Consider the following 24,146-nt stretch of genomic DNA (forward strand, 5'->3'; position numbering starts at 1 on the left):
CCCCTTCCTCCAAGCCATGTTGGATGGCCCTGAGATGCATAATTATTCAGTTATAAATAAGATGAGTTCCTATTGCAGGAAGCTTGGCTGCTTCTCGAGATTGTAATCTGGATGGGTGGAAGCTCCTGACCTGAGTCTTCGGTGTGGCTGACTGGACAGACAGGCCCGGGTTGCCTGCCTTCTGCATTCCAACCGACTGGTTTCTATACAAGGCTCTAAATTAGCCCACAGCCCTCATGTGCTCATTTGAATAAGGCGTATTCGTTGGGCAGAAGGTCATGTTGTTGACACCATTGCTGAGGTCGCTTGCCAGGACACCAGTAGTTCAGATCCGTGGTCCGTAGTCTTGGCAAAAAAAGTTAAAAATCACGCGGGGACTTAGAACTCCCACAATGCCCAGGCCACTATCAGAGGATCTCGAAGGTGGGAGCCAGGCGGTGGCAGTGGGTGTGAATTCCTCAGGTAGCTCCTGTGTGTAGACTGTGCTGAAAACTGGTGTCGACCCGCTTCGCACCTTGAACTCTTCCTTGTGACCGTCTGGGTAGGTTTAATTTGGAGGCATCAGGTAGGCCTCGCTTACAGTAACCACGTGGACAGCTCTCACAGCTGTTACCCTGGACTTTATAGACTTTGCGTCACTTCTTTCCCCAAAAGCTTTTGAAGGAATATAGATGTAAAAATAGGTGTGAGTACATTCGTGTGGACGATAACACACTCCCAGTGGCACACGTGTGTCCTTGATGTGTAAATGTGAAGCTAGACAAAATGATATATAATGAGCCCTTTTTCCCTACTTCCTTTAGCGTTCAGTCTTCCTTCTCCCCTCAAAAACGGGAAAGATTAATTAGGAATAAGTAGGTGGCATTTGTCAAAAGTTGTACACTTTTTCCTTCAAGGTGGCTGGTAGCCCTGTGGCCTCTAGCCACCTTGGTTCTTGAGTCATCTATAAATAGCTGACAGGGTGTGACCTCCTCCATCTGCTCCCTTTGATCCTCCTATGAGACCGGAGGCCGAGGCCTTGAGGCCAATGTGCCCTCTCCTCTCCCACCCACCAGGCACTGTGGTGCCCGGCCTCAGGGCCTCCTTGCTCTTTTCACCGGAAGCTTTCTGTCTCTGCAGGGAGCTTCACACTCCAGGTATCCCCTTCAATTAATATCGGACAGCACCACACTTCATGTGCTGAAATGCCTGAAGGGGCTCCTGCTCTGTTTGCGGCTGTTTCTGTGTGTTCGCAAAGCCATCTGTTGCAATCTGAAGGGAGGCCTAGCCTTCAGCATCCTGGATTCCCATGGTCTCTCTTTCAGTACCTTAACCTAGTACATGTCACCATAGATCTAGGACCAAGATCACAAAAACTGGTCCCTAAAAATAAGTGTTTGATTTCTCCTTAGATTTATACTGGAAATAATGTGAAGCCCGATCTTGCAAGGATGAAGCAAGGCCTTGCTCTTAAAACTAAAACCGCTCAGGAGTAGTACTAAATACTCTTTGGTACCAGGACACTGGAGCCTTTTCCACTTACTGCCTGTCAACCATGTCTTCCATTTAAAAATGAAGACCTCTCAGGGAAGAAACGAGCTAATACAGAGAACAATTCATGACCCAGTGAAGTAGGAACTGTTTATTATAAAAGATTGATACTGCGTCACCGTGCAAAGACGGGCATCCTCTGACATGCCGGGTTTCTCCCATAAGCAAGGCTCTACTTAAGCTGGTGAGCTCACCATAGTGAGGGCGTTGGAATGCAGTGCTGACTCAGAACTAATTGTAGCTGTGTGATCTCACTGCCCCAGGTAAGGCATGGTATAAAAGGTATCATCAAGGCTGCTTTCCCCCTGTCAAAACGTCACCCAGTCTTCTGTTTAGAAGCTGGCCCTGTACTAGTCTGTAGGGTGCTTAGGTGACGCTGTGTCTTTGAATTAGGCACCAGCGTCAGCACCTCCGGGCTCATTTCCCTTTTCCTTTTATCTTACGCAAAGTGATTTTATTAAGTTCTTAAAATATTATTACTACAAGGTTACTTTGGTTTAAGCCATGAAGATAGACTTCCATTCCCTTCAGACCGTGAGGAGAGGCTTCTCAGACTCATTTGAGTTAAAGTACCCCCGTGTGAGGAAAATCGGAGGCCTGCGTAGCGCATCTTCTACTCAGGAGAAGCAGGAGGCAGTTTGGCTTCTTCAGACGAGATGAAGCAGAATACTTCAGAAAGTGATTTCGTTTCTCAAAGTCACTGGTTTGAGAAGAATCTCCCGTAAGTTGCAAAAGTCCTGGTCGCATGGGGTCCAGGTGCAAGAGACATACTTCTCCCTCAGGAAATGACTTGTGCAACCCAGACTTACTCTAATAATAATTAAAGTTAAAATGTCGTCTCCTCAAATGAGCTCTTAGAGTTCCTTTGTTGTTTATAGTAATGAATGTGACTGAGGACCAAGGACACATGACAGTTTCGAGGTATTAAAAACGTATCATTCTGCAATAAAGCTATGTTATAGGAAATGGACGATTATCATGTACTGATATATTCAGCATTAAGAATAAATCCAGATCTTTTTTCTATTGGCGACTTTTATAATCTCAAGCCCCCTTATGACGATACATTCTTTCTGTACGTCCAGTGCTCTGTAAGGGACTGTGAAACAGACACCATTAAGAACCCAAGAGAAAGTACAGGAGATGGCTCAGCTGTTGGAAGAAAGTATTCAAATAAACTGAGAGGCAGGAAATGGAGCCATTTTGGTCCAGGAGATCTGATTCAAATGACAGTAGACAGCAAAACTGTGTAAGTGTGTGACCCAGGGAAGCCTCACAGGACAAAACCCTGCTTTTACATTTCCCATTCAATCCTCCTCGGACCTCGAGGTCCCAAAGACAAAGCCAAGGATTCTGTTTCACCAGAGCAAGCCTGAGCAAGAGTACCTGCTGAGCGCAGAGGGGAAGTGTGGCCCCACCCACCAGTGACTGGTACACCAGGAGATCTTACCTTGGTAGAATTAAAGCCGCACAGGGTGGTCACAAGAGAACATCTCCAGAGCAGTTTTGAAAGAGAGCAGGGATGTGTAAATGTCAGGAGGATGAAGGCTATGTAAATCCTGCAAATGGTTCAGAACAGAACTTGGGGTACAGGGCTCATGCATTGAGTATTCTGAACCACCATGAAGAACTTTATGCTTTACAAAGCATCCGAGCCTAAGGGCAAACCTCTTAGCATGCGCAGGTCCTGCGTTTGATCTCAGCAACCAAATAGAAAGCAACTCCTTTTTAAAAATCTCAGAGGTCCAGCTGGGTGTGTAAGAGCACAGCTCTCCTGGAGGATTGGCTGCCTGCACTCACATGGTGGTTCACAGCCGCCTACAACCAGTTCCAGGGGATCCGACGCCTTTTCTCGAGGTACCAGGCACACAGGTGACGCACGTACATATATGCAGGCAAAACACTGGTGCATATAAAAGTAAGTCAACCTAAAAATGTTAGAGTGTGTCTGTTCATCTGTCCGTCTGTGCGTACATAGTACATACATGTACTGGGTATTCGTCCTCCCTTCCACTTAGAGTCAGGGTCTCTCTCTCTCTTTTTTTTTTTTTTCTTTTCTTCTGCATACACTGGGCTTGCTGGCCCATAAACTTCCAGTGATCATTGCCGTCTCCATCTCCCATCCCCATGCTGGTGTGCTGGCCCGAAGACATCACTGCCGTGTCTGTCTTTACACGGACTCTGGGAATTCAGTCTCGGGTCCTTGCACTTGCATGCCAGGTGCTGTATGAGCCACCTGCGTCCTCAGTACCAAGTCACCCTTTCGTTTCCTGTTTTAGATGTGTCTGTCTGGTATCACATTCCCAAACAGGTTTCAGTACTGCAGTGTTTTTAAAACAAACAACTTGGGTTGGGGATTTAGCTCAGTGGTAGAGCGCTTGCCTACCAAGCGCAAGGCCCTGGGTTCGGTCCCCAGCTCCGAAAAAAAAAAAGAAAAAAAAAAAAACAAACAACTTTTAGTTATATAAACACCTATCTTCTGTTTATAAGCAATATCTTGTTTCCAGAGAGCTGGATAAAACCTTCCTCTGGGTACTTAAGGGACTGGTTTCAAGGATGTGGGGAGAGGGAGCAGTGTCTCCTCCCGGCCTCTGTACAGACAGGTGCTGGGGAATTAGAAATGACAGCACGGGTTCCCTCACTACAACAGTGTGTGCGTGACAGCTTTCAAAGCTCTTCAGGGAGTTAGTTGAGTTAACTGTGTGGCCATTTTGCCTTATGATAAAAAGTATAATAGCACAGCTAGGGTGCTTTAAAAGGAAGTTTGCCAAATATAATTTCCATCGCTTGGACTTAGAGGGTAGTTATGGAAGGTGATCGCACTGTAGAGCTGAAGCGGGGCCCAGGAAGTCTTGTCAACCTACTCCTCTTTCTTCCCACATAGGTCCCCCTGAAACCCGAGTGCTCAGTAAACTGGTGTTTATTAAAAACAGCAAACTACTGGTTCGGTAGTCATGGCTAGTTGGTAGGTTTGGTAGTCATGGCTAGTTGGTAGGTTTGGTAGTCATGGCTAGTTGGTAGGTTTGGTAGTCATGGCTAGTTGGTAGGTTTGGTAGTCATGGCTAGTTGGTAGGTTTGGTAGTCATGGCTAGTTGGTAGGTTTGGTAGTCATGGCTAGTTCATGGAATTGTGTGCTTCAGCTCTTGCTTTGAGATCAGTTATTGTATTCAGAATCTTTGAGATCAGTTATTCAGAATCTTTGAGATCAGTTATTCAGAATCTTCTTTGCTTTACATTTGCAAGTTCTGTTTAAAGTATCTAGGTTTTTGGTTTATTCTACACATACTTACATACTTGCCTCGTCTCTCACAGTTCAACGTAAGGCCTTTATGTCCCGGTCAGCTGTTGGCGATCATGCTTGCCCATGGTTCTCCCTGATGCTCTGATGGAAGGAGAGCAGACCAAGCCCCAGGCTTACCCTGCCAGCTCTGTCCCTTGGCTTTCTGCTAGGCACTACTTCCTCTAGTCTACGTTCAGAGCAGTCACCTTAAGTATTTCAAACCTTCATGCACTGCTTTTTGCTTTTCGTCTTTGAGGCAGGCAGGGCCTTCAAACTCAAACGTCCTGCCCTGGTGCCCAAGTGCTAGAAGACAGTGCAAGCTCCCTCCTCGCTCCCCAGCTGCACCCTTCATAGACTTTCCATTCTCGTGAAAACCGTGCAGTCAACCTGACCTTCCTGTACCCTATCCATAAAATTACATACTTGAGTTTCTAAATGAGACAGTGGGTTTGCTTTATGAGAGAGAGAGAGAGAGAGAGAGAGAGAGAGAACTCTGTATTCCATTTAATATTGAAAAAAAACCAGCCTGCTTACCTTTCAAATAACAAATGATTTATTTGCTAATACTTTAAAGCTTACCATTGAGAGAATTGAGAGATCATTTATAAAAATAAAAGGTGGGATTTGGTAGGTCTAGTCTGAAGTATCCTGATCTCAATCGAATCATCATCATTTAGACAGTGTTATTGGGAAATCATCTAAGTTATAGCATCCAGTCTACTCAGTGAAGATTACGGTCACTGACACAGACCTTTGACATGTTGGCTGGAACGTGGGGTACGATAGACCTTTGCATCATCTGACTTTGAATAGATATGGATGTGTGGGTGGGCATGGCCTGCTACTCTACTGTAAGCCCTAACAGCAAAAACCAGATTTCCTGGGAAAGGCGTTCAGGCTCAAAACTGCAGCAGAGAAGCCCTGCCCCATAAGCTGCAGTCTTGAGACTTCTAAATTTCTCTTTAAACTGACCTCTGTGCATGTGTTACATGAGTTCATTGTGTGCTGAACCAAGATACTGGTATTTCTGCCCATCTGGGCTGATATGCTGGCCCCCAGAAACTCAAGTTTTCCCCAACATTGGTGCAAATCTTTTAAGTGATAAATTTGAATGTATTTTTGAAAATCCATTCCGATTTGTGAGATTAAAGAAAGAACGCTAAACCTTGGTTTGTTTTTTTTTTTTCATGGAGACTAAACCTGGATCTTGCTACATCCCCAGCTCTTAAGACTGTCTTAGAAAAATATGTCTTCTCTATTGCTTGTTTTGATTTTTGGGAGTTTTAAGGAGAACGACAGGGAAGGGTGACGAAGTAAAGGTTGAAGTTGAGGGGAGATCTCAGCACGTTCTGAAACGAACCCTGGGTGTGTTGTTATTTGCTCAATTCTTCACTGATCTAAAGGCAAAGTAACCACCGTCCTTAAAATGCCCATAAGTGATAAAGTGGACTGGTTTGCTAATGTCTCGTATTAACCCTTCACCTCTAAGCTGCCTCATCCCATAGTGATCCACAGCAATCCACCCCTAAGTGTCTCTATGAAGACATGGGAGGCATCTGTGCGTCAAAGGTGCAGAAACAAGCATAGTACAGCTGTCTCCTAACCAGAGAGAATGGATGTTCTATTGTTCAGTTATAGCATTAAAGCTCAAATCACTGGCTTGTCAAGGAGTAAGAGCTGAATCCACTTGCAAAATTGAAACCAGGTAAAGTTCATTTTTATGGATAGCATGGCAATTGTGGCAACAAAGGAAAGGCTTAGCTGATCTTGGTTGTTGTTGTTTCCCCCCCCCCCCTTTGGCCCATTTCCTCCTGGGTACATAACTCTACATTTCATCTTCACCAAGTAAGAAGTCCAAGTCAGAAAAGGGCTGAGAGGCCTAAAAAGCCCAGCCCTTACAGAACACATTAGTCTAGCATCAGCATCCCAGATCAGTGTGTGTGCATAGCCATTCTCGGTGATAAGAAAATAGCTTGTTATATTCCATTAGCTTCCAGCCGCTGGTCTTGGTTCTGTCTGCCAGACTACATTAGAAGTAGAAACTCTTGTCTGGCATAGTAGTGTGCTTGTGATCCTAGAACTGTAGGTATAAAGAGGCTCATGAGCTCACAGTCCAGACTGGGCTACAAAGTGGGAGCCTATTTCCAAAGGGGAGGGGGGATTAGAAATCCCTCCATCTGTTAACCCTGATTCTGTTACCCCTAAATGTTCCATGCTCAGAGAAAGTGCTGTCCACAAGCCTCCACAGATCTGCTGTGGCCTGGGATGTTCGTTCCTCGAAGTATGCTGTTACTCTGAAGCATCTTGTTCAGAACCATGTAACTCAAACCTACATGCTCTGCAATAGCAGTATAAATTCATAAGTGCTGAGCCATCTCACCAGCCCCCCCCAAATTGCATCTCTGTCCTAAGAGGTTTCTGTGAGAGGAGAGGTCCTTTATCCACAGTTCTTATCAAGTTCAGAAGTCCATGCAATGTGTGTTCACGTGGTATCGCCAATGACAGTCATGAGCAAGAGGGCAAGCACGATGCTAGTAGGTTAAAGTTTAGGCATCATTTGATAATATTCCCAAGTTACCTAGTGATACTCCAGGTTCAAGGAAGGGTCAAAGACCGCTTGGTATATACATTATACTGTACACATTAGCTGTGGTGGAACAGGCATGGGAACATGCACTCTGTTGGTACTGAAGTACTTAATGTGCACTGAAGATTTATAGAAATGTTATAAAAGGCACCGCAGGGCTCTGCACTCTAGGCTGATGGCTTTGCCACTACTCGTGTAGTACTACGGCTTCTCTCATATGTCCATTACCAGAAGGTGGTCAAATAGAGAACAGAGCAAAACCTGCCTTTTGATTCTCCTTTCAAGGGGTCAGCATCGTTGTGTCTCTTAGGAGCTTTAATGGTGCAAGGTAACAGAATGTTGTGCCCTTGTTACAACAGAAGCCACCATCAAGCAGCGGCATCCTAGGAAACGAGGGAGGGAGCTCCTTAACTCAAGGATGAAAAGGGAAAGAAGCAGCTGGGCCCCTTTGTTCCTCGGAGATGACCTGATTCCCAGGTCAGCCTGCTTTACCCAGCTTTGCTGCTTTCAAGCCTATGAGGTTTTGTACTGCATTCAAGTGTGGATTTCTAAAAGCTCTGCTGGAAGTAAATTACTGCTTACCTTAGGGAATATATCAAATATTTTTAAAATCACTAAGTCTGGTAGCTTTCAAGGATTAATTACCTTATTTAATAATAAAAAATATTGGAAAGAACTTTGATATTTCTGGGCTGTATTGAAAAGTAAATAGCAGGCATCTAGAACTTGTAATTTACCAGCGGCAGCCACTCAGCCCAGTAGTCTTAATTTCTGTTTTTAACTACAGTCCTCGAATAGTCCAAATTAGGCTTCCTCGTCTGCAGCCCGATTTTATGAAGCTCGGTGGGCTTTTAGGAAGGAAAATTGTAGCTATATGTCTCACCCAGTAGGCAGATTTCTTCAGTGCGCTCATGGGCTCTGCTGCTTTCTCCTTATCTGTTTGCCACACAGCAGCCTGGAGAGCATGGATGTGGTCCTCATGTGCTCATGTGTGTATATGTGCCCTGGGGAGCACGGATGTGATCCTCACATGCTCATGTGTGCATACGTGCCCTGGGGAGCACGGATGTGATCCTCACGTGCTCATGTGTGCACACGTGCTGGTACACATGCTGGTACACATGCTCAGCCCCTGTATAGCATTGGGCAACTGGTGCAGGAGGAGTTCAGAGATCTAGGCCAACTATTGCTGCCAGCAAGCACCCGGCCAGCCTCAGCTACCGAGCAGATCCTGTCTCTAATTAAAAGAGACTGGCTGAGGAGGAGGCGCGGGAGTGCAGAGGGGTGCCCTTTTTTCTTGGAGAAATATTTAAATTTAAGACCTTGCCCATCCCCTTCTCACATTCTTTGTTGAGAATCAAAGTGTGGAAGCTGAAGGGGTTGGAGTGAAGGTGGTAAGTCATTTCTCCGCCAGTGAGATGAGTCAATTCAAGATAGATTAGACTACATTAAATGCAGGGTTTGGGGGAGGCCAGGGAAAGGGAGAGAAAGGAGAGGGGGATAGAAAGAACTCGAGCAGAGAGAAACTGAAATATGTGGATTTGTTGTGGTAAATAATAAAAAATGGTTTCTTTTATCCAGCGCTAGTGGTGGCACCATAGAGCCACAGGGCACCTGCGGAACATTTTCATCTCACCCGCTAAGCTCCATCCCATCTCACACTGCTGCCCGCTACTCTCTGAGCCCGGCAGCAATCTCTCCACCCATCCAGTTCCCAAGGCAGGTCGCTGCCATGCCAGTTTTATACAGAGATGGCCTATCTCAAGGCTCTCTTACTGTGGACTCAATTAAGTCGGCACATGAAAGAACACACCACACAATAACCTCTGATCCCTTAAAAATAGTCCTAACAACCTGTATCTATGCACAGAGAAGAATCTTAACATCTGCCGCCATGTTCTCCCAGCTCCTCTCCCTTGCTCTGGGCCTTTCCTCATGCTTCTCCTCCTGCTTCTCCCTCCCTTCTAAAACCTCTGTTCCCGCCTCCCTCCCTTCTCATCCAATGACAGGCCTCGTTTTATCTTGTCTGCCTTCACCTGCATAATGACATCAACCTACATGGATTGTATAGAGAAGAGCCTCTGAGGGAAGGGTTGGGACTGAGGGATGCTGGGAGAACTTGGAGACCAGGTCTGCCTTGATATGTAAAATATACACCTCAATCTCTTGTCCAAAACTAAACTGTAGTTACCTCCTGCCCTTGAGGGATGGACCCTGAAACTGTATAAGAATAAACTACTATATCCCATCCATTCAAGAGTGGATTGAAACACTTATGAAACCAACCTCAGGCTGGAGAGATGGCTCACCCAACAAACCCTCCTTGTAAGCCTGAGGACCTGAGTTCAGACCCTGACATGCACATAAGAGCAGGCCGTGGCAGCCGGTCTTTAAGAGGGTGGAGATGGCAGATCCCGGGGTGTCGCTGGCTAACCAGTGTTCCTGAAATAATGAGACCCAGGTTCCGTGAGGCCCTGCCTCAGACATGAGGTGGAGGGTGGTTGGTGGAGGTGTTTGCATGGCCTCCACACACCCACGTCGATGATCATAGGAATATATCACACCCCACGTTCTCCAGAAAGAGAGCTGGCATCAAATATATGTGTGTCCAAGATGAAAGGAGACCAAGTCTCAGAATCCTTAGGTCTGTGTAAGAGCAAACACCTATGTCAAAGATTGGATCGGAGCTTTTAAGAAATCCATCTCAGGCTGGAAGGTGGCTCAGTGGGCAATCACAGGAAAACAAAAACCTCCGTTTTATCATTATTTGCTCGACAGCTGTGATCTTGGCATCAGTCAGGATTCATAAGGCTCCAGGACAGACGCGTCTTGAGTCCTGAGGCAGGTGACCCAGCTGTCTGTCTGTCTGACTTTGGCCTCTCTGTGCCCATTGCCTGTGAGTCAGGTGGTGGTCGCTTGGTGCTGTTAGAACAAAGGGCCTGCCACAGCCTCTTTGTTCCCAGTCGGTGGGCTCTGTTCTGTCCTTGGACACTTGGACTTAGGGTTTCTTTGGAGGTGACTTCTGGCCCCTTCAGTCAGGGTTTCATTCCTTCCAGTAAAGGTTGTCAAAAATAAACAGTGTTAAAATAAAAGCCTTCAGGGGCTGGGGATTTAGCTCAGTGGTAGAGCGCTTACCTAGGAAGCGCAAGGCCCTGGGTTCGGTCCCCAGCTCCGAAAAAAAGAGCCAAAAAATAAATAAATAAATAAATAAAAGCCTTCACTTAGGTGATTTTCACACAAATATAAATCAGATTTCATGGTCTCTCAGGCTAGAGAGTGAAGAAGCCACTCTATCATTGGGGGCTAGCCATGGACATGGACAAAAGGAAACCAGTCATCAGCTAGGTGGGGTGGGTAATGGCTTGAGTCTGGCTTCCTCTTGGGTCCTGCGTCTGATCTCCTCACTGGCCTCCTATAGTCCCCAGCACTGGAACTCTTGGTGAAGTTTGCTGTTTTAATGTGGACAAATGAGAGTGCAAAGCCTTTGCTTTGCTGTTCCTTGAGGCCTTGCAAACTCACCCTGAAAGTCAGGGACCCACATTCTGCGTTCGTCTAAACTAGTAGCACATAGGTTACCACAACTTTTCCTCGCATTCTTTCAAGCCACCAGTCTGGATCCAAGTGTGCATTCACGTAATTAAATCCCCAGGCCTTTGGAGGATTTATCCGATTCTGAAAGATTTGCTCCCACTATACCCGGCAGTGGGCGGGGCAGTGCACGGGAAGACACACCTGGAAGGTAAACTCTAAGCCCTGCTGTTTGTAGAGGGTGCACGGTAGATGCAGGACAGTTGGTGTTTATCAGCCACCTCTTAGGACAGCACAGCACCATGTTCATTTAACCCTTCCCCTCAACCTGACAGAACCCCAGCTGTCGGAGAAAACTGGGCCACTGGGAGTAAGGTACACTAGCCAAAGTTTGATTCATGCGAACACACGTTAGCTTACAGGGATGCCACTAGACTCCTCCCAGGGACCTAGCAGTGACTTTCTTCATCACCTGCTGCCAAGTGCTGGTGGCTCACCAGGTGACTTTTATAAAAAGGACTCTGACATCCCAGCTGGTCTGCTGGTGTCTCTTCCTGTCCTGCCCCTCACTTCTCTGCCCTCATGTCTTTGCTCTAGTCTGTCTGCCTCCACCCCTTCTCCAGATCCTCACTCCCCTCCCTTCCCCCAAAGTCTGTCACATGGCATGATTTCCCAGGGGCGCACCTTGGCATGGGCCCACCAGGTAACCCTTGCCCCGAGTGTATGCCAAGCTACATTTCATAAGGAGACTAGCCTTAGAATCTCTGAGAATGTGGGGCTGTGGGAGAGTCCTTTAGGGGTGGAAGGATTGCCTTTGACTTTATAGATAGACTTAATTTTGATTGAAGGCCAAAAGAAAATAACTTTTTCCTTCATTTAGCAATTGGCATTTTTGAAATGTTATTTGTTGTTAGAGAAAACTATTGACTTTTTGAAAATACTGTACAGCTTTGAAGCGACATAAAAATGGAAAGTCTTAAAGTGAGCGAATAAAACCAACCATGTGGCTGCGTGCCTCCAAGGGAATAGGCCAGGAGAGCTGAAATCGGGTGTAGCGATGTGCACGCTCGCTCAGCAGCCACGGGGCACACGGAGGCAGGCGGTTGGGCAGTGCTCAGCGGCAGGCAGCTGGGACTCCCCTCTTTGGGGGCTTTGTTTATGCCCTTTCATCCTGACTTGCAGAGGAAATGTTTTTAATGAAAAAAAAAGACAGTCTCCAATTTCTGGTCTCCTTGGAGGGTCTCAGTGATGCGGTGCTGGTGGGCCCGGTGCATGAAGCGGACAGTGTATGTCTTGAGGGAGTTTATACTTGAGTTGAGACATACCGAACATCATGACGGATGCCACCAAGGCTCAGCCGATTACAGACACGGGCCTTAATGTCAGAGAGTGAGGCAGCCCTGGGACACCTGCCTTGCCCTTTGCTTACCAAAATAGCCCAACTAGGGAGGGAAAGACGCAAAACCTTCCTCTGCCACTCTTCCCTCTCCTGTACTGAAGCTGTTCCTCCTGCTCCACCCATTCCGCCGCTCCACTCTGCCACCCAGGGGAGGAGGGAGCTGCCCTTGCAACCAAGCCTCCGCTGGTGGGTTCGGAGGACTCTGCATCCTAGGGCAGCTGGAACGGCTCCCGGCCCTCCTTCATTAGGCTGTGTCGGGGTTGTCAGGGCAACTGTTCACAGCAGGCATCATGTCATCTCTTGCCCTCTGCTGTATGCTGAATGCTTCGCTGCGCTGTAGCAAAAAGAAGCCTGGGGAAGGTGCCACAGCAGGAAGGAGAGGCTGGGGTCTGATCGAACAGGTTAGGCGGTCAGTCGGTCAGTCGGAGGGAGGCATCTGAACTCCACATGCCTTTAACGGAGACCTTCTGAAATGGGTGTGTGCGTGCGAGTGCGCGTGCGTGCGTGCATGTGCGAGAGTGTTTACTCACCAGCGCCCATGCCTGCCTGTTGGGGGGAGTAAGTGGGAGGGGGCTGCTGCTAGGTGAGGGGGAGCTGCACGGCCCGAGTTGCCAAGTAGCTGGTAGTATCTGTCAGCTGCTTGCACACTGTTTACCCACAGGGGATCTGTTACAAGTGCTCAAATGAACAGGCAGCTTAGGAACTAGCAGCTTCCTGGGAGCTGCAATTACATAAGCATATATATTTAATATAATTGTGGGACAAGTAGCAGCGTTATGCCTGGATCAGCCACAGCTATCCGACAAGAGAGATTGAAGACGACCCACTCGAGGACTATTCCCCTCGTTCTGTTCACCATTAATGAGGAAGATGAGCTGCAAAAGAATGGAAATTCCAGAAGACCCAAAGGTATGCTAATGCCCTACTCCTTCACTGGAGCCCGGTATGCTAATGCCCTACTCCTTCGCTGGAGCCCGGCCCAGCGCTGTGCTCCCTTGCTTATCGCACAGGTTCTGAACTGTGCTCGCAATGCCTGCTTCTCGGAGTACTCATGACCTGACAGAGCTTGCTGCTCAGGCTTACACACCCTCAGGGTTTGGAGTATGACGGAGTGAGCGGAAATAATTTCTGTAGGTTTGTTCTATTTCAGATCAGCTGCTTTTTAAGACCTGGACAGGTTTCCTAGTATAAAGGTCTTTAATGTCCACTCATTTGTTTAAACAGGGGGCAGTGACTGACCTCATCAGGGGGAAGGAATTTAGCTTCCAGGGGTTTAAAGGAGGAGCACCCTCACTTTCCTGTAAGCATGTCAGATCATTTCCATTGCTTGAGCGAACCGAGTTTCTCTGTAAAGGATGGGTTAGGTAAAGTGATTTTTCTTAAAGCACCCTTCTATGGGCAGAGGATGGGGACACTTCCAGATTTCTTTTCCTTAGATGCTGAGGAAGAAGGGAAGGAGGGCAAAGCCAGGGAGAAGGAGGCACCCTGGGCTCTAATGGCTTCTGACCTCTGCTGAGCACTTCAGACATGCCACATACAGAAAACCAAGGTCTGAGGCTTGAGTGCTCCCTTCTGCGGATGGCTTGCAGCAGCTGGTCAGGCTTCAGGCCCACGGACCGTGCCTTCTGGGGTATTGTCTCATGGCCACTCTCATGCATCTTTGAAGAAGGGCTTCCGGGATCCCAGCATCGTCTTCTGTAAGCTGTTCTCTCTGGCAGAAGGGGTACCAATGTCGTTTTTATGAGCTGATTGAGTCATAGCTTACATTCTGTCACTGGCAAATTATTCTATCACGGACCTTATCAAATTTTCCGTACTGTGGCTCTGGGCACTGATGCTTATTGTCCCTGGCTCCAAAAGGAATCTTGTTGCTTTTGTTAAATATAATGGAAACTGTCTCTTTAAACTCAAAAGTACATTTTGCTTCCATTCTTGAAAAGAATCTTCTCTTGTGGGGGCTTCTGTCTGATGCCAGATGACTTCAGCGATTCAGCGCCGCTGTAGAAGGGCGTTGCTTCTCAGTTTGCTCCGTGAGGTGGTGACTGTGTCTGAACCGCTGCTCTCATGAAACCCCTCCTCTCGTTCTCTGCCTGTGGAGTTGGTAACTTTTTGAAGTTAACTTTGTTGAAGCATTCCTGTGGTGTACTTGTCAAAACAGCCCAGGTCTGTGACTCTTTCCTTGAATGTCCGGCAATTATCATTTAGGATAGCTGCCCATTTTGTTCTTAGTTTTCATGACTTTTTCTTCCTGGCTTCTTTGTTATTAATTTTCCTTCCAAATAAAAGCTGCCCTTGATAGTTCTTTAAAATAAAAGGAGAGAGGGGAAAGTCAGTAATTCTAAAGGTGGTTGGGTATTCACCAAGAGTCTTAAGTCAAGGAGCTCTGATTCCCTGCTGTTTATCTCTTTTTATGTCTGTGTACACACACACACACCACACACTACACACCACACACACACACACCACACACACATCTCACACCACACACACACACACACACACACACACACACACTCACACCACATACTACATACCACACACACACGCATACACATACCACACACACATATACACACACCACACACACACACACAGACACACACACCACACACACTACACACCACACACACACACACCCCTCACACACCCCACACATACATCACACACACCACATACTACACACCCCACACACCCTACACATACAGCACACACACCACATACTACACACCACACACACACCACACACACACCACACACACACCACACACACACCACACACACACACACACACACACACACACACGATTGATGGTAGGGCTGTGTGGGAAGGATTTCATTCTAGTAAGGAAAACCAGAGTTTCTTTACATCCCTACATGTCTCTAATTTATGACGCAGGAAGCAATGAGCCGATGACTAATTCAGGATATCTCCAATTATGCTCAATGACTAGAAGTGCTGTGGCCTCGATTCTACATTTCTCTTCAAGCATCAGAGTCACAGGAGTGCCCACTGTCTAGTCCAGCTCTGCCTAGAGAGTGGCAGCCGTGTTTCATTTCTGCACTGTCCAGTGTGAGAGCCAGTGGTCACGTGCAGCCACAGAGCACTTGGAACAGAGCCAGAACAATGGAGAGAGCCATCTACTGCATTTAGTTTACTTAAGTCCAAGTTACCCGCATATTCTGGACAGAGGAGCTGTGACACAGGTTTGTATTGTCTCTGCTTCATTCTCACCACCTCCCAGTGCCGGACATAGTTAGGTCTTGGGTAGAAACAGGAGGACAAGGAGTTTCAGGGTCAGGCCCAGCTATGTAACAACAAAAGGCAGTGGCTGGGAAATGTAGCTCTGTCTGCAGAGTGCTTGCTTAGAATGCATGATGTCCTGAGTTCAGTCTCCAGCATATTGTAAGCTGAATGTGGTGGCCCATGGAGTGTTATCTGCAGATTCAGGAGCTCAAGGCTATCTTTGGGAGTTTGAGGCAAGCCCAGGCTGCATGAGTCTCTGTCTCCAAATATAAAACAAATTTTAAAAAGTTTCGTCATGAAACCTCCAAGCCTGGTCAGTGCTTGATGACCTAGACAGTTCACTCCTCCTCCCCCTCCTCCCCCTCCTCCCCCTCCTTCTCCTCCTCCTTTTCTCCCTCCTCCCCCTCTCCCCCCTCCTCCCCCTCTCCCCCCTCCTCCCCTTCCTCCCCCTCCTCCTCCTCCCCATCCTCTTCCTTTTTTTCCTCCTCCTCCTCTTCTTCTTCTTCCTGCTCCCCCTCCTCCCCCTCCTCCCCGTCCTCCTCCTCCACCTCCTCCTCCTCTTCTTCCTCTTCTTCCTCCTCCTCCCCCTTCTCCCCCTCCTCCCCATCCTCCTCCTCCTCTTCCTCTTCCAGGTGTTCCTTAAAGCTGCTATTGTTGTATTAAATTATCTTTTGCAACTTTTAATGGGGCTTCTATTTCCAAAATAGAACCTGGTGATACAGGTTGCCTTTTATGTGTGACTTAAGATAAGCAATCAAATTTGGTTTTCTTCCCATTCCATGGCCTAATCAGCCACCCGTGTCTGAACTTGGTGCACAATGCTGGTTTGCATGCCTAATAGGTTTTTTCCTGTCATTGGTAGTGAAGAACCTTGCTGTCTGACTTCATTAAGTGGAGTGCTCCTGGCGAGGCTTACCCAGGGTTAATGATGAGTGCTGTCATCTCAGGTGTGCATACTGTGGAGTAACCATTGCCAGGCACTCACAGGGATGAACAGGGGAACCACCATCAGGACTCCTAGGTGCTGTGGCCTCTGAGTTACTAGGAGTGAGACAGGAGTCTGCTCAGCTAGTGGACAAGATCAGTTCTTAAAGCAGTGAGCTTTAAGTGTCCACGGGATTGGAATTGGAATGCACGTATGTCATATGCATTTCACTGCTGCTTGTCTACCCCGGGTGCTGAACCTCTGTGTGATGCTGACCCCAGGGTTTGTAGGCACGTGTGTAAGTAAACGCCTTTGCTGTGTTCCCAGACATGCCGTCTGAGGTCTTCTAAGCATGGCATGTTATTAAGTAGTAAGACATTTTTCTCTCTGAGCTGACCTTTGTTAGATGGTCACTGTGGGTGGCGTTATTCATTTGGGGCGTTACAGAAGTGCTGTGATGCAAAGAGAACTGGGGTTCTTTTGTGCTCGGAGGTGTTGTCTGTCTAGTAGAGAAAGACAAATGGCCATAACACAAGCGTGTAAAGTGGAATTGAGGGGGACTCGGAAGAAGGGGAGAGTACCAAATGTGGGAGAAGTGACCACAGTGAAGCTGTCTGGTTGGGGTTAGGAACGCGTCTGGAAGCTTACCCAGCAGCCCAGGCAGGAGACAAGATGGTGATAGAAGAGGTCTGTAGACAGTAACAGAACCCGGCTCCAAACACAGTGCTTGCCGGTGAACGAGCACTTCCAGGGCTCCCAGTCTGCCCCAAAGCATGGTGGTTACCGTATACCGTGTGACTTCTCTTTTATAGTAACTTCCCTGCCATTTGTGAGCCATCCAAAGTACTGTCATTTTGGCATTATAGTTTTGGGTTTTGTCTGCTTCCTGTTTATTCATTTGAATCAGGGTCTCAGTTAGCCCAGGCTGGCCACTGACTTACTGCCGAGCCGCAGGTGACCCTGAACTCTTCTCCTGGTCTTCCTGTCACCGCCTTCTAAGTGCTGAGGTTACAGGTGTGTGCCACCACGCCTGGTTTGGCTCGGCTTTAATATAAACCTGATTACCTTCCAGCTCCAACATCCACTTTTACTTGTGAGACTTGTCCCCCAAATAACTTATTTTTGGAAAATACCACCCTCAAAAGATGAAGGGCTGATCCCCGATTGGAAGGGTTGTCCCCCTCCCTCCGGCTTACATTCTTCCTCCTCGGGTCCTCCTCCATGGCGTGCCAGGGAGCCCGTAACCAACAGGTCTTCACTTCTCAGTGGTAATGCTCCCACTGGGCCCATGTCATAACTGAGATTCAGGTCCACGTTTGAGCTACAGATATTTTCATTTATCGTCCGACTTTAAACTAGGCCTCTATTTAGAGAGATTTTTCATAGTAATCTAGATTTTTAGCTTCCCTTTCATCTTGAGTTGCCTTTCATTGCTGAGATAAAGACTAACCAAAAGCTACTTGAGGAAGAAAGCATTTATTTCTGACTATAGTTACAGTCTGTCCTGAAGGGAAGTCAGAGCAGGAACCTAGAGGCAGGAACTGAAGCAGAGACCATGGAAGAGCGCTCCTTCCTGCCTTGCTCCTCCTGGCTTGCACAGTTTGCTTTCTCCCATCCAAGTACTAACCAGGCCCGCACAGTTTGCTTTCTTACACACCTAGGAACACCTCCCCAAAGGTGGCATCAGCCACATGGAGCTGGACCATCCTATATCATTAATCAGAAAATGCCCAGAGTTTGCCTACTGGCCAATCTGATGGAGGCATTGCCTCAGATGATGTCCCTGGCTCCTGTCAAGTTGATACACTGCCCGTATCTCTTCCCCAGTAATTAGCAAGAGCTAATTGGCAGCTGTCGTGCATCACAGCCATGCTTCCAGTAACCATTTCTAGAATAGAATGTGCACCAACCGGCCTACCTCAGTTGCTACATTGCCAAGACCACTTGGTTTTAAAACTCCTGACACAAAAAACAGTAAGTCCCGCTTCCGTTCTATTCTTCAAACTTTCTGCTGTAGCTGCACCAAAATCCAGCAGGTCCCCGCCCCTCATTCTGAGCCCTCCCCATGGTCATCGTTCTGCCCTCTTCCTCTTTCTTCTTTGTCTGGATATTCTAACTCGTGGTTTGGAATCAGATCAAATGTCCTCCCTTCACACCTCCCTTCTTCTCAGGCTAAGAGTCCGCCCTGTCACTGCCAGCCTCCCTATCCTGGTGCAGAAGGACAACCTTCCACTGTGTTCCTTAGCTTCCTTCTCTCTGACTCGTCTCAGAGTGAAATGCTCCGCATACCTCACCTGGCCCTTCTCTAGACTGAAGGCATCAGGGCCTCCTTTTTATACTGTGTCTGGGCAGTGTATAGAAGGTAACGCCTACAGGCACTAAGGCCTGATGGGAATTCTAAGAAAGAATAGGAGCATTAGAACTGCCCTTCAAAGTCACTCTTGAGAGTGTCTGCTCTGTTGGGTTGCTCCCCTCCGCACTGCCCTGTTCTCTGATTCTGAGTAAATAATGAAGGCATATACTTGCCTGGGGTAGCGGCTACTTTGTTTCAAGATTAATTCTTTCTGGCCCTTTGTTAGCTGCCCAGATTAAGTTGTAGCAAAATAAAATCTCCCCATAACATGCTGGCTCTGAAAAACTGCTATTGTCCTGCCCCTGTTGTTAAGCTGTAGTTATAGACCTTTTCGAGCATTCCCTGTACATAGAATGTGACCTCTAGTGATTGTAACGTCCACACCAAGACCAGAGAGTGTCACAGAATCCTGGGACCTGGCATGGGAGCACCAGTCTGCTCTTCATGCTTCCCCGCTCCCCCTTCCTTTGTTCCGTAGGACATGACCACTAACTATTTCCACTGTCCTTTCTTTGCCATTTCAGAACAAGGTAAGCGGCGTTGTAGGAAGAACTGTTGATTTCAAGTTGAGTGGCATCACTTTCATGTATTTAAGAGACCCTCAATGTAACCTTTATTCAGAATGCATGGTAAAAAGTGGCACAAGCAGACCATATCTGACCTATATCTTTCTCTTTGCAGAGTCTCTAAACATTTGTAAAGCAAATGACTTGACACTCTCAGGCTTTCTGTGTTAGGGAACGAGTCACTGCGTGTCATTACATACAGGAGAATGTGCTCAGCCTGTATAGAATCAATATATTTTACAGGCAGATAAAATGAAATGGCTTGCAATGGAAAACTTACAGGCTTAACCAATAGTTAAAAATAACTGTTCAAACCTTAGGAAGCAAGCACGATTAAAATTGGCTCGGCAGTTAAAGGTTCTACAGTCTGCTTGAGTTGAGCCTCTTCTGTCCACAGTATCAGTGCTTCAAGGAATAGCTTTAACTGTTTCCAGGAAGTTTCCCAGGTGAGTTGCTGACACCCTCCCTCCTCCTATTTCACTCTCTGCTTTTGCTTCTCTGGTTCCGTGGCTTTTTGTTTGTGTGCTAATTTGTTTATTGAGGCAAGAACTTGCACAGCGCAAGCTAAACTCAAATTTCAGATCTTCTGGACAGCTAGGAAGAGCCCAACTTACTTGGCTATTTCCTGACTTAACTACCGAAGGCAGGTAGTAACCGCAGAAGAGCAGAAGAGCGGCCGTTTGAAGCGTTCACTAGAACGGCAGCCCGAGGATGCTGACTACAGAATTCAAGGCCTATTTTTGAGGCTCATTCCAGCTAGGGTTTGTTAGCGAGAATATAAGTTATTTCTAGATTCCAGAGAATTTGCACATGTAAGTCCGGTGTGGAGCTGGTGTGGGATGAGGGATTGAGGTGGCTTAGGAGTGTGGATGAAGGAAACTCAAGTTCAGTCTCTGTATATTAGTATGTATGGTCTGAGGAGCTACAGTGGTAAGATCCTGGCTTTTTTCAGTAGGAGTAACGTATTAAAGTACCAGAGTTCGGCAGCAGTGCCTGCCCTAAGACCACTGGGAACAGCAGTGCCAACAGTGCCCCTATGCATGGTTAGAGAATCATCTCCAACATCAGGAGTCAGGCGTCATCCAGAGATGGCTTACAGTGAGACCGGAGAGTGCAGACCTCTATCTGTCCCCTTAAGAATCTCTCTGATCAGTGTAGCACATTTAAAATGCACCATTAGGGCTGGAGAGATGGCTCAGTTCTTAAAGGATAGGCTCACAGTCAAAAATAGAAAAATGTACAAGTTTTCCATGTACATAGACCCTTGTATAGAACTATGCAGTTTCAGGGCCTACCTTTCTCAGGGACATAACAGTTTATGGCTGGGAATGGTTTAGCCAGATTGACAAGTATTGAATGGCCACAGGCCCAAGTGAACTGTTGTCAGAACTCAGACCAGGCTTCTGCCAAAGACTGTGAGGTGTAATAGGACAGGAGTTGCTCAGGACGCGCCTCCTTCACTCATTCAGACTTCTCTCATCTGTGATATAAATGACTCCTGCTCAGAGGTAGGTGGGACTAGAGAGACTTAACCTGACTGCTTATGGGACGAAGCTGAGCTCTCAGAGCGATGGATTGTCATGGTAACCTGTAACCCAGTGGCCGTATTTTCTGTTTGCTTCTGTTTTGTAAGGTTTATTTTATTTTTAATCATGTGTGATGTATGTGTCTCTGTGTGAACAGTCACAAATGCATATAGGTCTCTACAGAGGCTGAAGGAGGGCCTCCAACCCTCAGGTCAGAGTCACCAGCCATTGTGAGCTGCCTGACTTTATGCTGAGGATTAAACTTGAGCCCATTGCAAGAGCGGCGTGTACTACTAACGGCCGAGCTCTGGCTCTGGGCCTCTATCCACTTCTGACCTGTTGTGTCGATTGGTTTTAGGGAATACTACTGTGCTCGTCTCCTCTACCACTTCACTTGGTGTCTCTAGGAGGCTGCCTCTTCTCTTTCCTTTTCTTTTGAGGTAGGATCTTGCTGTGTAGCCCAGCATGCCCTGAAACTTGTTATGTAGACCAGGCTGACATTGAACTCAGAGATCCCTCTGCCTGTGTCCTAAAGTGCCAGGATTCAGGCATGTGCCTCCACACCCAGCCTTGAGGCCTTTTTTAGTAATTCTTCTGTAATGGTCTCCTTTGACTGGATCCTTGTTTTGTGTTTATTCATGTGGACCAAAAGTATTAGATATCATATAGGTTACTCATGAGATAACCTGTAATTTCCTTGTGTTGATGAAGAAATAAGTTACATTAGGTCAGATCACCTCGATTGCTGTTTCCTTAAAATTAGTAACAAACTCCTGGTCTCTCTTGACCAGGGAACATGAGCAATAATTCATCTTGGAGTGTTCAGAAGGAATTTGTTTCTTAAACCGAGTCCCTTCTTACCCAAATGAAGGCATGTGCACGCGCCCATCACTTGAGGATGCTGTAGGACTGTGGGCAGGTTTCTACCAGTGTGTTGGTTAGACGTTTGTTCTGTGGTTAATGCCAGTCTCTATTTCAGAACCTCTTTCTCTGTGACACTTACAGTAGAGCACCCAGTTAAATGGCATGTGCTCTGTCATCAAATGTGTGCAAGTCAGTCTTTGTGTTCTGAAGCAGTAGACACCAGGTACCAGCTGGCTTTCCGTAGAGTCCCACCTCCCCCCCACACACACACACACTGCTGTAGGGACCTCTACTGTACCTCCTGCTATGCCTGACCCTCTCCTACTTGACCTGAGGCCAGGTCTGGGGTTTGATTGATCATGACTCTGTCTCCTTTTGTTCCAGCCAAGTTAATGTCTCCTCCTTCAACCAGATCAAGTGTGGGGAGGACATTCTGTGTTAAATTGACACTGTGTACTCCAGCACCCTAATACAGAGTCTTTAGTGCAGCTGAGCCTCCCTAAATACTGGGTGTATGAGGAAGTATGAAAAAAGAAGATCATAGAACCGACAGGATCATATCCAGCAGACCGACATTTATCAAGAGCTCCAGAACCCATGTCTTTCGGTTTCCCAGTTAATACATAATCTTTTTCCATTAAGGCCTTCAGGAAAATGCTTTCTAGATGCCAGTTCCAGCCTTGCTGGGCTGTAGGTGCTGTTTGGGTGTAGAAGTACAAGCTGAACCTTCAGGGCTGGGACTTTGTTCTGAGCCTGGCAAAAGACAGAGACCTTGGATAGATCATTACCCTGGGCATTATAGCTGGGACTCTGTATGAAAGACCTTTGTCCATTAGCCTTCATGTGGACGAGATACGTTGATCTTAAACTAGAGAGCCTTCTGGCCTCGAGACTCTGGTGGAACTCATGAATTCTCCTGCCATCATACCTAAGGACCAGCACTAATTACGAAATGTCCATTTTGAGTTCTTGGTATGTAATCATTATGACCAGGTTTGAATTATTGTTAGCATATGCTTTCCTTTTGAACTGGAATTCACTGCCAAAGTTGTAAAGTGTAAATTGTAAGCCAGTGAGAAATTACATTATAAATTCTCAGTGATTGAAACTCCTCCCACTCCCCCATGAGCTCCTCTGTGCATCAGGAAACATCTTGGAAAGAGACCTGGGGCTGCTGGAAGTTAGCAGAACCCAGCCACGCCCAGTTGCTCTCTCACCCACAGCAGGGCATCTCACTAAGCCGCCCCCAGAAGTTCCTTTTGTGCTTCTCCCCTGTAAAGCCATTTCTGCCTCAGGTTTTCTTTAAGACCTAGAAAAACAGGTTTCTTAGTGGGGAGAGCTTTCAGTCAGCATTATAAAGACAGGAAGTGGCTGCTGAGACCTTAGGTTTCCAAAGCTCCATAACAGAGTGTTTACCCTGGCTTGCTTGGGGAACCGTCATTTCTTTTTATGGATTTATTACGGCTAATTTCTTCTGCGACTCCACAGAATCCTCTTCCTTACCTGCATGGGATGGTGTTCACCATCCTGCAGCATACCTCCGAGCATCCGGAACGCTACAGTATCCATAATAGGATAAGTTATGAGTAGATCTCCAAAAGAGCCACTTATCACACTTCGACACAACAACCAACTTGATCATATTTCCTCTCAGCCCAGTTAATCCCACGCCCCTCTCCACGGGCACACATGCGAGGACGTGTTTGAAGCTGCACGGCCTTCAGCCCCATACCAGAAGCTCAGCAGTTCAGGGTGTTCAGGTACCTGTTGCCTCTCAACCTGCAACAGCGTGGACCTGCCCGTTCACCGAGGCCCATAGCCTGGTGTGCTGTTCTGTGCTATGTGCACGTGTGGCCGACCGTGTGTGTGAGTGCTGTTCTGTAGACAGGCCTGTTGAGCCTCATTCCCGCAAACCCACATCCATGTGCATTTCAGATTTCAGCCTTTGGATGTTAGGGATGCACAACCCGTGTCTCAAGGCCAATCTACTTTGGCCTTAAAGAGGAGGGAGCATTGTAATAATTAAGAAAACACGGGGTTGGGGATTTAGCTCAGTGGTAGAGCGCTTGCCTAGGAAGCGCAAGGCCCTGGGTTCGGTCCCCAGCTCCGAAAAAAAGAACCAAAAAAAAAAAAAAAAAAAAGAAAAAGAAAAAAGAAAACACTAGAAAAGAGAAGATAACATAATAAATGCCCACGTACACATGGTCTGTGTGTGTGTGTGTGTGTGTGTGTGTGTGTGTGTGTGTGTGTGTGTGTGTATTCTGATGGCTAGTGTCATAGTTGCTCCTGGATCCTTCCATAGAGGACTTCTATCTGCCTCCACTCTCCTCCCCCCAGTTATTTT

At 47.1% G+C, this 24,146-nt stretch overlaps 1 protein-coding gene across 9 annotated transcripts in view; it reads left to right on the forward strand.

The window, feature by feature from the left end:
* Map7 (microtubule-associated protein 7) overlaps window positions 1-24,146 on the forward strand; it is a 127,174-nt gene that overhangs the window by 8,476 nt on the left and 94,552 nt on the right. The window contains exon 1 of one of the 9 annotated variants that reach the window (XM_039105391.2): window positions 48-13,233. The exons of 5 other annotated variants lie outside the window; for them this stretch is intronic. In XM_039105391.2, coding sequence (XP_038961319.1) covers window positions 13,101-13,233 — 133 coding nt within the window. In that variant the 5' untranslated portion in view covers window positions 48-13,100. Of the gene's footprint in view, window positions 1-47; window positions 13,234-13,293; window positions 15,529-24,146 lie in introns of those variants that run through there. 3 more of the 9 variants (NM_001106270.2, XM_063284427.1, XM_063284432.1) reach the window with 3 other exon arrangements.

The sequence above is a fragment of the Rattus norvegicus genome, chromosome 1 (assembly GCF_036323735.1).
Source record: "Rattus norvegicus strain BN/NHsdMcwi chromosome 1, GRCr8, whole genome shotgun sequence".
Classification (NCBI taxonomy): Eukaryota; Metazoa; Chordata; class Mammalia; order Rodentia; family Muridae; genus Rattus; species Rattus norvegicus.